Source organism: Lissotriton vulgaris, chromosome 3_1 (assembly GCF_964263255.1).
Source record: "Lissotriton vulgaris chromosome 3_1, aLisVul1.2, whole genome shotgun sequence".
NCBI lineage: Eukaryota > Metazoa > Chordata > Amphibia > Caudata > Salamandridae > Lissotriton > Lissotriton vulgaris.
In genome coordinates this window covers 718,758,995-718,775,914 of record NC_141689.1, presented here as the reverse complement: position 1 = coordinate 718,775,914, position 16,920 = coordinate 718,758,995, and the positions used below count along the sequence as shown (strand labels likewise).

At 48.1% G+C, this 16,920-nt stretch overlaps 1 protein-coding gene across 2 annotated transcripts in view; it reads left to right on the top strand.

Annotated features, from left to right (window-relative positions):
* MCC (MCC regulator of Wnt signaling pathway) overlaps window positions 1-16,920 on the top strand; it is a 1,280,822-nt gene that overhangs the window by 456,886 nt on the left and 807,016 nt on the right. Inside the window, exon 1 of one of the 2 annotated variants that reach the window (XM_086961034.1) lies at window positions 12,068-12,622. The exons of the other annotated variant lie outside the window; for it this stretch is intronic. Within the exon in view, the coding sequence (XP_086817160.1) occupies window positions 12,566-12,622 (57 nt within the window). The 5' untranslated portion in view covers window positions 12,068-12,565. Of the gene's footprint in view, window positions 1-12,067; window positions 12,623-16,920 lie in introns of those variants that run through there. 2 annotated transcript variants of the gene reach the window in all.

The window sequence follows — 16,920 nt, the reverse complement described above, 5'->3', positions numbered from 1 at the left end:
GGTGTACTAGCGATTTGAAGGTGAGAAAATGATCTAGCCGTGCATAAGATTTGTGGGCCGTGGAATAGTATGTGTAATCCTTTACCCTGGAGTGATGAGTGCTCCAAACATCCTGGAGGGCATTGCCTGCAAGTCAACCCAACCCACCTGGGGAGAAGGCCACGCCTGGATCGATCTCTGCCCAGACCGATCCATGTCTGTATCCATCACCAGATTAAGATTCCCTCCCACTAAAACCGCTGCATCCGGAGAAGCCAGCACCTCTGTTAAGGCTTTGAGTGTAAACGATTCCAGCTGTGTGTATTGGGGGTATATATCGAGGCTATTGTGATGTATGTGTTGTCCCAAATGATTCTTATTGCACTAATCGCCCTTGTATCTCAGCTAACGTGGCCCCTACCTTACCAGGGAAATGTGCTCTAAACAGGATTTCTACCCGTTTTCCTTAGCAGGGCCAGAGGACCAAATCTGCTGTGGGAAGTGAGGCGTTTGCATGCACATAGTGTCTTTCGAGAAGAGATGTGTCTCCTGTAAGAGACAGATGTCTCCACCCGAGTTCTCTAATAGGGAGAGGATCGCTGACTTTTTCACCGGATTATTCAATCCCCTCACATTGAAGCTTACAATTTTTAAGTACCTGCCCATACTTTGGTGTTTAGGTTAGTGTGCAGCGTGGTGCATACCATGTTGGATGTGCGTTAACATCAGTGAGCGAGTGTAGGGAAATATAGTGACTGGTGCAGATAAAATAAATAACACCCATAAAACAGAATAAACCCCTTTTGACCCAAAACATATGGAACACAGAATGACAATAGTTTGTCTGCAGAGGGAAACCCATGGGGGTCGTGGCACAGTGGAAGACTTTCATATCCTAGTTCTCCGCCTGCCCCAATAAGCGAGGTGTAGTCCATCATCGGGGTCCTCAAGTTGATTCCATAGGTCCCTCCGGATCCGACTCGAGTAACCTATTCCGGTGCTCGTTAGTGAGTCATTTCAAGGGGGAGATCTGACGGTCTGGAGATTGGGACAGTGAGGTAATCACTGGTTCTCTTTCTTTGGCCATCGTTGCTGGATCCGGTTTAAGCTTAGAGGTTGCCCTTCTGACCTGCTGCCATCGTGGGAGCCTTTGCAAAATATTCTCCCGGGAACCGCTGCCTTGTTCAGCCACAGAGGTGTCAGTCAGTCCCAGCACCTCCTGTGCCTCCTTCAGGAAGCGATGTTGCCTCTGTCGCCCTTGATACTTGAAGATGATACGAAAGGGATGACCCCAAGAGTATGAAATTCCTTGTTCTCGGAGGTGAGTGGTTGTGGCTCGGACTTATTGTCTCTTGACCAGAGTAGACGCCGCTGGATCCTGGAAGAATGTGGGAGCATGACTTCGGAAGTGGATAGACTGGTTGTCTCGTGCTGTACGAATGAGCTTCTCCTTCAGTTGGAAATCATGGACACACACAAAGATGTCTGGTGGTGGAGCTTTGTTTCCTCTTGGCAGTGTCACCCGGTGTACCCGATCCATCTGTATATCCTTGGTATAATCACTACCCAGGACGTGATGAAAAAGAGCGAGGATATATGCCCTAAGACAGTCTCCTTCGGCCTGCCAAGGAACTCCCCTAATCCTTACATTATTTCGCTGAGAGCGATTTTCCAGGTCTTCGACATGTGCATGCAAGTCAATGTGTTCTTCCTGGAGAAAAATCAAATCCTGTTGCATCATAGCGATCTCTTCGTCCCTACTAGTGTTGAGGTCCTCCAATGTCGCCACCCGCTCGCCTACTTCAGCTATATCACGTCTAATCTCTTTCAGGTTGGTAGAAAGTTAACTTTTCATGTCTTGGTTGTCTTCTGCGGGTCATCACAATCTTGAAATAGCCAGAGCATATGGTGTGGTGGGGTCCCACTCGTCTCCCAAGGGGATATACCCAAAATCTGGGGGTCCGTTGGATGCCTTGCAATCACTTCGAATACGCGTGGAGCACGTTGGGATGATGCTTTGCAAGGCCCTTCAGCCCCTCAATGGGGCACACAGCTCTGAGGCCACCGTTCTGGGGGGTTCTCAGTCCGCTTGGCTTCCCTCCTCCACAGTCTTTCCCACTTATAGTGTTTGGAACTGAGCCGCTTACCCCAAGCGAGTGTCTCCAAGACTATCACTTCTCCTGGTCTCAAAGCTCTAGGCCACAGTTACTTTCAGCTAGGGCCCCATATCTGCAGGCTGTGTAGTGACCCGGGTTCATCTGCGTCCCAGAAAGGTTGTCTTGTTTCTCCTACTAGGGTACTATCTCCAGGACACCCACCTCAGCTGCAGAGTGTCTCAGAAGCCCCACTAGTCCAATTGCAAAGGGCTCCAGGTGCCTATCCAGGCCTACAGTGTGAGAGACCAAATGGTATCAAAGCAATACGAAGAGTGGGGGTCGCTCCCTCCCCAATGGCCGCACCAGCACAGAGGCGTTGACACTCAGTCTGTGTACTGGCTAGCGTCGCCTGTAGCTCATGGGATGTGCTTCGCGTGGGGGGCTTAGTATCATCTGGTATCATCATATGCTCGAGCGCCCTGCTTCCATCCCCCCACTCATATGTCCCGTTAGGCCAATCATCAAGCGTTCCAGTCGCTGATGAAGACTCGTGGCGGGGAAGGTCAGGTGAATTCCAAAGCTGTAAGGAAAGCTGGGTCTGCACCCTCCCTCCCCCCCGGCAGGCTGTATTGACACAAGGGGGCGGCCCAATATTCCCCACTCACCCGGCGGACCGTGACAGGCCTGAGAAGCGAACTCTTGGTCGTGAGATAGTGGCCGCTGGACTCCGTCTCTCACCACCAGGCCTCAACAGCCGGCCTCAGTGCTGTGTTTCTTTCTTGCAAAGTGTTCCAGCTAGAAAGGGGCAGCTCCAGAGCTTCCTGGGAGGTCAGAGCGCCCCGGAATCAGGCCAGCAATCAATGTAGGGACCTGCCGCACCTCCCAGTACTCCGCCGCAGGACACTGATACAGGCCTCAAGATGGCGGGCGCCTCTCCTTCTCTGGCACCTCGATCTTCTGCCGGTCAGGGCTCTCCTAGCGCTCGTAGCTCTCCACCACTAACTCGATCGCTCAGGTTTCATGGGACGGCACGGGCTCCTAGAGAAGCCAGCACTCCGTTGCCACTTCTGCTCGCTTCCACGGTCACCTCCAGCAGTCACGGCCTCAGTCGCTCCACGATGCTTGGGCCTCGCCCCGTCTCAGCTGACACGACCCAGGGTTTGGAAGAGCCATCACTCTGGTGCAATTCACGCACCGCCTTGACTCCTCTGGACCGCCCAGATCTCCTTGTGGCAAGTTAGGACCAGGAATGGGCAGCAAAATAAAGCGTAGATGTGGCGGAGCCGTAGGAACGTGATTATGCGTCCTATCCAACCGCCATCTTGGCCACGCCCCTCTTTTCCATAGTATGGAACTTGTTTGCTTTACTTATAACATTTTCTCAGGTTGTCAGGCATAATATCGCTTTTCCCTCTTTTTGGGATAGTAGGTGTTCTATATCTGCTCTTCCGTTGTGTAGTTTGATTGAATCTAATACTGTCCATCTGATAGCCTTTGAATATGAGACATTTAATCTGGAAACCCACTGAGGTGGCTGGAGCACAGTGAGCAGTATGCGGAAGACACAACCATTGAAATTAGAGTGGATTAAAAAAAAGCAGCTAAACATTGAGATGGAGTTCTATACAGATCCATGGGTTGTAGCAGAACTTCTAGAGAAGAGGTCAGAACAATGGAGGTATGGGGTATGCTGATCTGCAGTATGGAGAACAGGACAATATAACTAGACTCTTGCCTCCGGTGGTTAAAAGGGAAGCCACTGGAAGGAAGTCACTCAACGTACATAATAGATTGTTTAGATGTTCAATGCAATTTGCAAACGAAGATCAGTTATTGGTATTATCTTTTGGTCTTTATGCGAAGATTACTTAAGCTTTGAATGAATCTCCACTCTGGTCCACAGATTTACAATTGACCATTTTTGGTACTCTGGTCTTCCTGTCTGTATCTGAATAATTCTTTGGGAAACATAATTTTCCTCTCTACCAGATGTACCCAGGTTCCTATTCGAAGGTGGGGTTTATCATGTTTCCTTTTAACTCTTTTCCAACCGGACACTTTTTTTGGGGGGGGGGAGATCCAGGCTCCGGTGTCTGGCTTACTTTAATAGCCACTGCAACAAATATTTGCATTTGTTTCTAGATAGTCACATCATCATCCTGATTACCAGATTGTCTAATGATCAATGGATCCCACAATGGAAACACATGAAAAATGTGCCCTTTTCCGATAGGATGTGTTTATTTATCAACTAAATGGCCAAGATAGTGTTATGATCCACCCTTCAAAGTCCATGTGACACCTTTGTAATGCTGGTATCTCAAAAACTACTGATTGGATTTACACAAACCTACAATAAGTGTCTATTCTAAGTAAAGTTCTTATTTAATGCCAGGTTTGGTTTAGTTTGATAAGCAGTTTTTGCTGTACTGGAGAGCAACAATTCCTATGGAAGCTAAAGCGGAAAATAATTCGTATTTGACTCTGTCACTTTAACTTCTCCCACTGAATACATCTTCTGAAAACGTGCCATACCAAAACTTAGCCAGGTGTGCTAACTAGAAGGTTCAAGCTTCTGTGCAAATTCCACAGAATGTGCCACCGATATTAGCAAGCAAAAAATTCCTTTTCAAAAGAAAGTGAGATGTTAGTGCTGTGAGATTTTAGTGACATCCTGAACCATGAGGCCAAACACCAAATTATGTGTAAATGTCACCAGAAGCCCTGGATTGAAAGATAGAACTGCATTAAATATTCCATGCTGTGTATTTTGTGTTACGTGTTTAATATTTAAGGACAGTTAGCTTGAAAAAAAGTTGTTAAAAAAAATCCAAAACAGTGAGTGACATACTGGTATATACTATTTAGTTGTGTGTAGTAAAAAAGGGAAACATAATTATTTACTTGAAATATAGAATTGATGGGGGAAACGCCCTTTGACCTGTTAAGCAGATTTAGATAGCAGAAAGGAGAGATTGTTGAAGGTGTTCTCATCAAGAGACAGTTTACAAAGGGTTCCGATAGCACCACAATGTTTAGGTTTTTGTTTGGTTTTTTTGACAATGCAAAGGCTGTTTTTGTTTCCAAAATTCTGCATCCTTAATATAATTATGTATTGTTCTCTTCTTTTTACTGCAGACAGTCAGAGTATGGTCCAGTATTTTACTTACTATTTTCAATTAACATTCACCTATTTGAAAAACACCTTTTTCAAACCAACTATGCCAAAATAAACATGTAATATAAAAAATACATAATTTAGCCCTATATTGGCATCTCAGGTTTCTGGTACCTTTCGAAACCACTCAGCCTTCAGACGTATGTCACAAATGCCCATCAATGGCAATACTTGGCCATATGAGATACATATATAAAATGTGCTGATGGGAATGCCAGTTTTGCCATATGAGTGGAAATATTCTGATGAGGAGTGCATCTTCGTTTTTGGACACAGTAGGGAGCATAATTGATGGCAGTCCTGCTGTGAAGATTGCACCACCGTGCTGAAAGTTAAAGCAGGTTCATGGCTTGGAACAATCGAAGCCGATTACGGAACACCAGGGAAAGGAAAATGGAAACTGTGCAATGACATTGGCAACCCACTGGAGGGCATGAAAATTACTGTAAATTAATTATTGTGGAATCACAGCACCACTGGAGGGTAATATTGGACAATGTTGAGCTACTAATTCCAGCATGCATTGATTCACTTATGAAAGTTCATTGGAGGGCAAGAAAAAGCAATTGGGGATTCAATTGGTGGTCGGCAGTATCAGTTGTGAGCCCGCTTTTCAAGCCTGTGAAAAACGACTATGGTAGTCTGAAAAACACGTAAGGCAGTTCAAAATATGCAGATTGGAATGCCAGTTTTGCCATATGAATGGAAATACTCTGTCGATGGGTACATCTTCATTCATGGACACAGTGGGAAACATATATATATATATATATATATATATATATATATATATATATATTCACTAAAAAACAGATTAAAGTTATGGTTAGCTTTGATAACAAAACCTTAAGATACATTTTAATAAACTTAGATGTTCACTGAAAGCAACACAGTTTAAGTGCAGTTATGGCTACAAAACAAATCTAATACCAATGAATACTATCTATACCTCACACCCCTGACATGCACTGCTTATGAACTTTCATATAATACTCTGCTTTTGGTCCTACAGTTAATCCTCCATGTGTGGCTAATCTGACATTCAGCTGTGCACAAGAAGGGCTGGCTGCAGGGTTTGACCCAAGGCTGGGCCCTGAGCCCACCCTCCACAAGTGGCCAACCCCTGTGTGCAGCAGGCATTGAACACAGAATCTGGGCTTCAGCCAGGACTTTAATTGAACGTTTGTGAGTGGACAACTCCTGCTGCCCATACACAGCAGGGTTTGGTCACAGGCCCTACACCCTTTTCTACGCTGACAGTCAACCATTGCTGCATACAGCCATAGCACCCCCTTTTTAGGTCTCGCCTGGCGACGGAGCGCAAAAGCGCTGTCGCCAGCGAGATCTATTGTCGTTGACTTGCCTCTCAAGGGAGACAGGAGATGGGCACGCGCAGGCCGGGCTGGAAATGTGAATGCACCACGCACATCTCCTGTCCCCCTTAGGAGGCAAGTCAGCATGCAGCGTTACTTTCACTTTCCCTCCCCAGTCGGCTCCAAGGCTCGTCTATGTGCACTGAAGTGCTCCTTTCCGGCTATCACAGCACACCTTGTTTTAAATTGCATTTTACTCGCTCCTCCAAGACCGGCTCTGCCGGCCGGACTAAGCCCCCCGCCAAGAGGAAACGTGAGTACTGTAAGTGGGCGCCCATAAAGCGGCATCGCGACGGGCGCGGGGCGGGCAGCACCAGCAGGAACGACCAGCATGAAACGAGCAGCGGCGGTAGCTGCAGCAGCGGCCGGACCAGCCCCCTAATAAGCCCGTTGGCCCTCACTACCTACCTGCACCTGGGCCGCTCCCTGAAGGAGATCTGGGAGGCGGCCACCAGGCACCTGCCAGCCAGCTTCCCCGCATCCATGTGCGGGACGTGTCGTGCAAGACCAGCCTGGAGCCTGTGGTGCACATCCGCCGTTTCCCAATGGCCAGCCTCTAGCGTTGGGTGGAGCACCGAGGCGCTCTATGACGAGGCTCATCCATGTGGGTTCTCACAACACACAGACGTAGGCACTCGCTACCTCCGGCTGGTTCTTCCTCCCACCTCAGCACCTCCTACCTCAACTCCTCCTTCGGCAGAAGCAGGAACCAGGGGCTGGGTTTTTTCAGTCAAGGAAAGACGTGATTAATGTTTGATTTATTTTCTGTGATCCTAAGGCTGCCTTGTCTCTGGTATTTTGATAACTAAGTTTTTTTAATGCCATGTGTACGCCTTTAAATGATAGGAACAATAAAGCATTTTTTTAAACTGGAAGTACATTTGACATATTTTTCTTGTCTGCAAGAACCCAACACTCGCTCACCATCCCTGCTAGGATGTCCAGATTCTCCTGGGAACAGCTTTCCTAATGTTAGATGAAAATATAATCAAACTGCCCCCTCACCGCACCTCACCGCACCTCACCTCACCTCACCTCTCTGTCGTGCGCGCGCGCGCGCATTTGCTCTCTCACGCGCTTTCTCTATCTCTCTCTCTCCTCTCTCGCAGTGCACCGCCAGCCCTGGCGTTACTCTTTGATATGTTAGCACTACGCCCAGCCCTTGCAACTCCTGGTGTCAGAGGTCATGAATGCAGGTGGCAGGGACAAAGAATTTAGAATATCTTTATCACCGGGCGTTTTCCTGGTGGGCCGGAAGGGTGGGGGCTGGTTTCTGAGCAGTGGGGGCAGTTTTGTTACTGGGGGCCGGTTTTGCAGCAGTGCTGCAATTTTGATCCCCAGTAACAAAAGTGACAGCAGTCCTAAAGCAGCCAGCAGTGATTCTCACTAGCACTCCCCTCCCCCTGTATTGCCAGGGCTGGTTTGTGTACCCAGACCGGCATGCATTTTCCTTATCTGTTTTGATAATTAACACACAAATAAAAGGCATTTTCATTTACAATGGCAATAGCTCAAACTCTTGTAAAGGCGAGACCTATTTCATTTCAAAGAAGCGGCCGCCATTGTACTGGGCTGCTTAGAAAGTGAAATTGTGCATGGCGCGCCAAATGTTGCAGAAAAGCATGTTGTGTCTGCAGTAGGGTAGACTTAATAAAGAAAATAGTGCTTTCAAACTAAAGAGGATAAACCATGTAACTGAAGTAAAAGGGCCAGTCTTTATGAGAGGTTACAAATGAAGACAAGGCGGCACTAAGTAGGGACTAACAAGCCTATTAATGATTCAGAAGTAACCATTTACAAAGGACAATGACACAAGCCAATGAAAAATATGGGCGGAGAGTGGGTGGAGCTTCATGTAGATACTTGAGTACAGCATGCCTCGCAGAGCAGCGCATGCACTGCCCAGGCTCGACCTAAAAGCCGGTCTATACACTGATCTGTCAGACCAGCCCATCGGGCACCGTATGACTGCACTGTAGACCAGGTCCCTCTCTTTCAGTCACCTCTATCTTTCCCTGATGCCCCTGCTGTGCCTGGTGGGACATACCCTGGGAAACTGGGCAGAGGGTCAGAAGTGACAGAGGCAGCTGTGGGCATTCAAGACCCAGCATGGCTTCATTGCCCCAAACCGGGGGAAGTACCAGGATAAATAAACAGCTAGCCTAGTCTTTGGTTAGTACACAAGTGTGGGGAGGGGAGAAGAATGCAAAAGTTCATTAGTTATCGAGGACAGGAAGAGGTGGTGGTTTAGCCAAAGGGCGCTAAGGGTTGTTGTGGCAATAGAATGTCTCTTTGAAGATACCATCAAAGGCATGCCTGTTAGTTATGGCCTCAGCACACATATCAGGGTTGGTCAGAGGGCCAGATGGGTGCTAGTGAGGGCAGGGTGAGAAAGAGGTGAACATCATAATACAAAATGGCTGCGGTTGATCAAAATGACTGCGGCTTATGTTAATGAAAGAACTTTCGCCAGACAAGATGGCGCAGGTAATGTTTATGCTTGTTATTTTAATTCTAACACACCTGAGTGATCGAGTGCCACTCAGGTGTGCTTCGACGCCTGCAACTGCAGCGGAGCTGGATGTTTTGTGAGTTGTGAAAAAGTGAATTAAAAAGTGTTCTACATGTACTCCCTATAGTCTTTATTCTGGAGTCAATGTGACACAATTAAAAACAAGTGGGATACTTCTACTGGCGTGGTTTGACCAGAAAGTATCCGAATTAGAGTGAGAATGTGGTCAACATGATTCAACCTTTTGCAATTGTTAGGCTTTCGTCAGGACCAAGTGAGGAGAGCCGATAGGTCTGCACACGCTAAGGCGCACCCGCCCCTGACTCAACTATGTGCCAGACCATGTACTTACGGTTTAGCTTGGTTACAGCCTTCTGTGTAAGGAAAAAGTCTGAAACAATAGAACAGAGCATAATAGTTGCATAAGTGTACACATTTCTTGCATTAGTTATCCAACATATTGTATTTTGTCTCCGTGAGATTATATGTATGCCACATACAGAGTAGGGGACTTGCAAAGACACATATCAGACATGCATGCAGAAGTACACCACTTTTTAGAGGTGCATACTTGGTCTGACCCAGCTGGATGCCTACATATTTAGTACATACCCCCTCAACATTCACCGTTATTAAAGTGGGTGTCATGCGCTCCTAAAAAATTACTGGGGGCGCTATGTTACTAGTCGTTGTCATTGTGTGTCTAATGCCCGATTCAAGGGCATTAGACACACAATGACTACGACCAGTCACATAGCGTCCCCAGAAATTTTTTAGGATCGTATGACACCCACTTTAATAACGGTGAATGTTGAGGGGGTATGTACTAAATATAAAGGCATCCAGCTGGGTCAGACCAAGTATGCACCTCTAAATAGCGGTGTACTTCTGCATGCATGTCTTATATATGTCTTTGCACGCCCCGTACTCTGTATGTGGCACACATAAAATCTCACTGAGACGAAATACAATATGTTGGAGCAACTAACGCAAGAAATGTGTACCCTTGTGCAACTATTATGATCTGTTCTATTGTTTCAGATTTTTTCCTTACACAGAAGGCTGTAAGCAAGCTAAACCGTATGTACACGGTCTGGCACATAGTTGAGTCAGGGACCGCCTTAGCTTGCGCAGACCTCTCGGCTCACCTCACTTGGTCCTGACGAAAACCTAACAATTGCAAAAGGTTGAAACATGTTGACCACATTCTCACTATAATTCTGATACTTTCTGGTCAAACCACGCCAGTAGAAGTATCCCACTTGTTTTTAATTGTCACATTGACTCCAGAAAAAAGACTATAGGGAGTACATGTAGAACACTTTTTAACTCCCTTTTTCACAACTCACAAAACAACCAGCTCCTCTGCAGTTGCAGGCGTCGAAGCACACCTGAGTGGCACTCAGTCACTCAGGTGGACCCCGTTGATGAAGCATGTCACCAACCAGGTTGGTAAGTGAGGGGTTTATAAAGAAAGAAATTATTTATTTTTTTCTTTTCTCTCCGCTTTTCGATCACTAGGACACTGGGTCATTAAAAATTAAGTGCCACATGAATTTTACTTGTTGCCATGCTACAGAGCCACGCTGCAGTATAACATGGCTAAAAGACATTTGCAAAGCCAAAAGCTATTGTATGGGTGAGACCTATTGGCTTTACCACTGCTTGTTTAATGTACAGTTCATAGTCTGCCAAAAGCACTGTCATAAATGTCATCAGTAATGGCATCAATTATGTCATTTGAGATATCAATGACATCTTCAATGAGTCTTAACATGTTCTGGTAGCTGTCATGTAAGCTCATAATAAATGCAGAACAGGGTTAAAAGTTATGGTTAGCTTATCTAAACATAACTGGCAAATGTTTGTGTTTTGGGGTTTTGCTTTGTAACCCTAACTACACTTTAACCTTTACTTTTTCAGTGAATTTTGTGGGATTTAATCATATCCCAAAGAAAAAAATAAGAACACTCAATGAAACCATCAAAGGGTGAAGTGCAGTTATGGTCACAAAAAAATTCCTAAAAAAATACTTAAATTAGTCACTCATGACATGTTAAATGACATCATATTGACATCACTCTTGACATCTAGGATAGTGGTGTTAACATTAGACTATGAACAGTAAAACAATGGATACCTTGCAGCATAATTAGGTCCACCATGCATCATAATCATAGTAGACCTGACAACCATACCGTTCAGGAGGGGGGTTTTGGGGCTATCATCATGATGATGAAATCGATACTGCATGGGAACTGTGAAATCGTTTCCCAATTTCAAAGTGGACTGTGAAACGTGGGTTTTTATACACCTGCAGTTTGTTCAATAAAAGCACTCAAGCAAGTAATATGAAAGAGCTCCCCTTCAAATTCACACTCACACACGCAAACTGGACCATGAGGCTTGACACCCATGCTGGTAGAGGAGCATGGCTTCGCCATAGCCCGCGCAGGGACTTCAAGCGAGAAGCAGAGAGGATAGAACAGGTGTGTTCTCACCTGCGGCCTCTGATGCGCAGACACATACAACCTCCACCACATGCGCTGTTACGCTGTGAACTACGGACCGCGCCACGCGCTTCTTCCAAACGGATTGTGTTAACTGAGCCGGTCACAGGGCACCGCAACACATCCCGCCGCCCCCTACACGCGCACAGGTGTGCGAACCGCCGAGTACATTTGTTCTGCAAATCGATGATGGGCGGGCGGACCAAAAGGTGCCTTTTATCCGCCGTCCTTCAAAAGCAAATTCGGGTTTCTCCCAGCGCGTACTCACTCCATGGGCTGGCCGGCCGGCCACAGCTCGGTGACCCAGGGTGTAATTGTGGCTACAGAGAAGTGGTCCAGTGCTGGCCATTTCAAACCGGCTCCGGCTCCCCGTCACGCGCATCTCTCCCTCCTCCGCCCCCGCCCCTCGCACAGACTCCGGTGGTACCGCCCTCTCGGTGCACTCCAGAGCCAGCTGCGAGCCAGCTGTGGCAGCCCCGCAGCCACTTCCAAGTGCAGGCCGGTGGGCAGGGTGTGGTGGGGGAAACTTCGGCGGAGCCCTCCCGGCGAGTGCCCGCTGCCTGCCCGTGGAGGGGACGCGCCCGGCATCAGACCCCGCCGGGAGGAGGGCAGGGCAGCGAGGCGGCGCTGCGGAGGCTGCACATGGGCGCTGCAGCCTGCGGGGCTCCTGGCCGCCGCCGTGTGGCCGAGCAGTCTGCCTGGCACCGCTCGCAGCGCGGGAGGCTCCCAGGGATGCCAGCCTCCCCTGCGCTGCCTTCTCTCACTTGTAGGCGCCCGACTTGTGACAATGTGGCTTAAAATGGCATGCCGGAGTAAAGTGTGCGCGGCAGGAAAAGGTGGGGGGTGCCTGGAGCGCGGAAAGTGTGGAGCGTAAACAGGAAAGCCGTTCAAATCCGGGAAGCCTGGAAAGTGAAATCATGAATTCTGGGATCGGGGTGAAGTACGGCAGCGACTCCTCGGTGGAGCGGGGCGAGGTAAGAGAAGCGCTCCTCCCCAGGTGCCCCCCCCCCCCTTTTGTTTGATTTTCTCCTCTGCCACCCATGCCCTGTTTTGTGAGTTTGTGGCCGCCAAAAAGAGGGCATGAATGGACCATTTTCCCAGCATCTTGTTTTGACTTGCATTCCCCCGGCAGTTACCTGAGCTGTGCATGTTTCTTCAGCTTTGAAGTCGAATTTAGTGGCAGGGAGCGGGGCTACTTACTGTGGGTGCTGAACGTTGAGCAGAATAACTTTCCTTGAACACATCCACAACCCTACCAGCACTTAACTCCAGAGGCACACTGCTTGATTTTCTGACACCAGACAGTCGTTTGTTTTTTTGCTGGGGGTCCCCCCGCCTAAATGTTGAAGTGCATATATTTTTTGTCACGCGCTAGGACATAAAGGGTTCTTTGATGCACCTATCTCGGGGTGTGATGACATTTAATGATGCTTTTTTTATCAGGCATAGCGCGGCACAAAACGGTGTTTTTGCTGCGAGTTCCAAGTTTGAAATATGGCAAAACTTATAAAGTGCTTTGCGTGACTGGGTGATAAGCATCAGTGGGGCGCAGATGCAGGAATCCGGCGAAGCTGTCACTGCACGTAGGGTCTGTCTAGAGGACATTAAAGGTTTACGTTTGTAACGCGAAAACTGCAGAGAAGCCATAGCCACATGTGAGGGCTTCAAGGCGCTGTTGACATACTGTATGAAGTGGCCCTCTGTGGTTTTTCAGGGATGAGGGAACACATGGCAGCCAGTAACCGGAGCCCTGCCGGTCCCTTTCAGCAGATGCAGCCGCCTGATGCGAAACAAACAGCGGGAAAAGGACCAGCGACTGCGGCAAGCCTGAAACTGCCTAGGCGCTAGCTGACGTGCCCTGCTGCTTTCCCATGAGGAGGAGGGGCAGGAAGTGGAAGTAACTGGGAATGTTTAACCCTTGCTCCGCCTCCTCACCCCGACACCCCAGCGCCATCGGCGCACACCTTTCACCCCTGCAAACTGATCTAGACAGACGGCTTCTCGCCCCCCGCCCGTCAGTGCCTTTTTTCTGGTCCCCTGGCGTGTCTCTGCTGTTGCTTTAAACTTTAGCAGAGCATCGCGGTCTTCAGGCTAGGCCGCAGCACTACAAACGGCACCATACCGAGTGCATTATGTAAATCAGAGCTTCGCCAAACAAAATGTTTACGAAGCGCTGCAGCTATAAGGCCAGGGTTCAGGGGAAACGAGCTTGATCACAGTTTCTAGGCTTTATGATCGGTTTCACGTGTGATGCATGGGTTAGGGCTGCCTGGTGGGCTAAAGACCTAAGCATGATGTGCGCGTGCAGGCTGGTGACCAAGATTCAACTTCAGCAACAAAGGTGCAAGTCAGATATTAGAATTGAGAATTGTGCGTCAGCAGCGCAGCAACCCACACCAGTGGGGGCTATGAGTAGGGTGAGGGGCTCAGCTGCCATTGGTGCAGCAGGTGCAGTGACGCCGGGCCACACAGGGCACATTCAACCCTGAAAATTGCTGTGATTTACCAACTAAGCAGCAGTCATAGAGCCCATTTCCATTGCGTGTACAGGGGTCCACGGCATCCTTGTTACGCTGGACCTAGTGACTGCATATCAACCGGATACAACTTTTCCAGTTCTGAGTTTTGATTTAACTTATCAGTGCATTCTGGGAATTGTCCCATCGGTTTTTTTTTTCATTGAGCCAATTGGACCTTCACTCTTATGAATGATGTGTGAAAGCTAATTGCAGGAATGGAAACGTGGTGTTTCGCTGACATGAAACCATCTGGTCGCCAAATGTAATACCGGAAGAATGTTTTTCAACACACTTTGTGAGTACTTTATTTGTATAAAGTGTCACATCGATCAGGTTCTTTAGTTGCTACCTGTTTGACTGGGATTATATTATTAGGTCACAAAACCTGCTGGAGCAATCAATGGCTTTTGTAGAGATTTGATGAACAACAATACAGTTGTGTTTAGGGAAGTCTGTGCATGTGCTATAACAATGCATGCTTTCAGGATAGCTCACACCTGTTGCCCATCAGTCTTTTGAAGACAAATGTTGCCTTTAGTGAAAGTTTCAGATGTGGTAGTGTAGTGTACCCTTTAAGGAGCAAGGGCATGCTTATTTGGCCTATCTGATGTGTCTGTTCGGCTATTGTGGTGTTCATGTGAGTTTTATTTTCTACGATCAGAGTGAGGCATCTTTTTTAAGCCGTGTGTCCTACGGTACAGAATGTGCGAGGATCAGAATTGGGCATTATGTGCAGCAGGACATGTCAGTAATGGGCACCTGGCCTAAAGGCTGTTCAGCTCAAGGTCATTAGAAGAGGGATCACTAAATAGGCATAAACTGATGAAGAACAAATTGAGACATCGGAGGAGGGCCCTTGTAGTAGTGCTTCAACTTGGTGTTAACTTAGAGCCTGTTAGAACCTCTGACCGCATACTGCATACTCACCTCGTGGCCCAACGAGCCTACATGGAAGCATTCCTTCAAAGTGTTTCATGAACATTCATATGTTGGATGCTTATGGCCAGGTGTGCCCCAAGTTATCAAGGCTGTGCGTGAACTTCTGGGCCGTGGGTACTCATGCTAAGAAACTCCGATCCATTTCCCTCTTTCCCAGCCAGAAAGCATGACTACCACTTCCAGTGGGTTAAAATAAAATAACTTGCACGTGGAGAGTTCTGGAATGCGTAATCTCTACCACAACGACCAGTTAATGAGCAGGTAATGATGTTAGTCTGCGAAGCAGAAATGTGCCTTCTGGGCGTGTGTGAAAGGGTTCAGACCACTCGGTACGAGATGCACAGGGGATACTGGGGCCTGTCTTGCCTTTGCCATTTTAGCCATAACTGGCTGCTGAGCCGGTAGGAACTGGGACGCAGGAGTCCTGGTGAACTCCTGCTCTGAGAACAACCGTCGGTTACTTCAACCCGTGCAGCTGGCTGCTGTCATGCGTTGCCGCCGCAAGGGTCAGCCTGGGTATCATTGATGCTGTGGAGCATGAGATCCCCTCAGACCCCAGTTGCTGATCTTCCGAGGTTGGTTTTAGCCAGTTTGATGGTGCTTCAAGCTGCCAGCACAAAAGCTCACTTACCACAGCCGTGCTCCCAAACAGAGTTTGAAGTGTGATTGAAAACGTAACAATGTCTTTGGTTTCTCTGTCTGGTAAATGCTCCAAAGCCGGTGTTTCCGCACGAATATCAGACCAGCTCAAACTTTTCATTTTTAAATGTTAGAATGCCAGAATAATTGGGGGGGGGGAGGAGAGAAAGGGGAGTCCGGGCAGGGATCTGAGGTTTGGTCGAGCGGCACCTTGGAAGCTGCACACACAGGAGACACGATTTTTAATCCTGACTTCCTCACAACAAAGTGTTGTGATCTTAGGCAAATCACTGCATCTCCTTGTGTCTCATTACCGCGTCTTGTCCAGTTTGGCCCCGCTCCTCTGTACATCAAACCTGTTACGATCTGCCCTCCCTGGTCGGGCTCGCTGCTGGGCTGTCGGTGGCACTGAGCTCTCTGGCGGTGATTCTGGCAGCGAGGAAGGAGTAACGCGTGTGGGTATGTATGTATGTATGTATGTATGTGCAGAATCAAAAGGTGGTGGTGGGTCGCGTCAGACTGGAGTCCAGTGCCCCCGGCTGCTGTCGCTGTCTGTGGACCTCTGATGCAGGGTTCCCTTCAACGCCTTCCGCAGTGGGTCCATAAATGAGTCATGTCTCCTGGCAGCCCCTCTCGACGCGTCCGCAGTTTACTGTAAGAATGCATTGATTCGCAAAGGCCGCAGGCTGGTGTTTGCTTACGGCCTCTGGTCCGGCCTGATACTGGAGATTGCTTTAGGCTCCCAGCAGCTGCATTCATTTAGCTCCATTTGAGAGCGCTAACCGGTGCCGGTGATTGTTTATGAACCCCAGATCTGAGTCCAGGGGACGGCAGATATTGGTCTGACAGATGTGAGCACACCATGCACGCCCTGGTGAAGGTCACCCTTCATTTGTGCCACAGGCGAGGGAGACATGTGAACACGCTCTCAACAAACAGGTCTGCTTTTCATTCTTTTTGTGGAAGGGGCGGTGCTTTTAGGAGGTTTGTTCTCACTAAGTGCAGGCATCTGGAGGGGCAGCGCAGAGCAGTCCAGTTCACTTATCCCCCCACTTCATGCGGATCTCGCCTGGAGCTGCCATTTTAATTCAAAATTAACACTTAATGGAAGTTCTCGGATTGTTTTCTACTTTTTTCTTGAGTATTTTGTTCAAATCAATACACAGACATTAGTT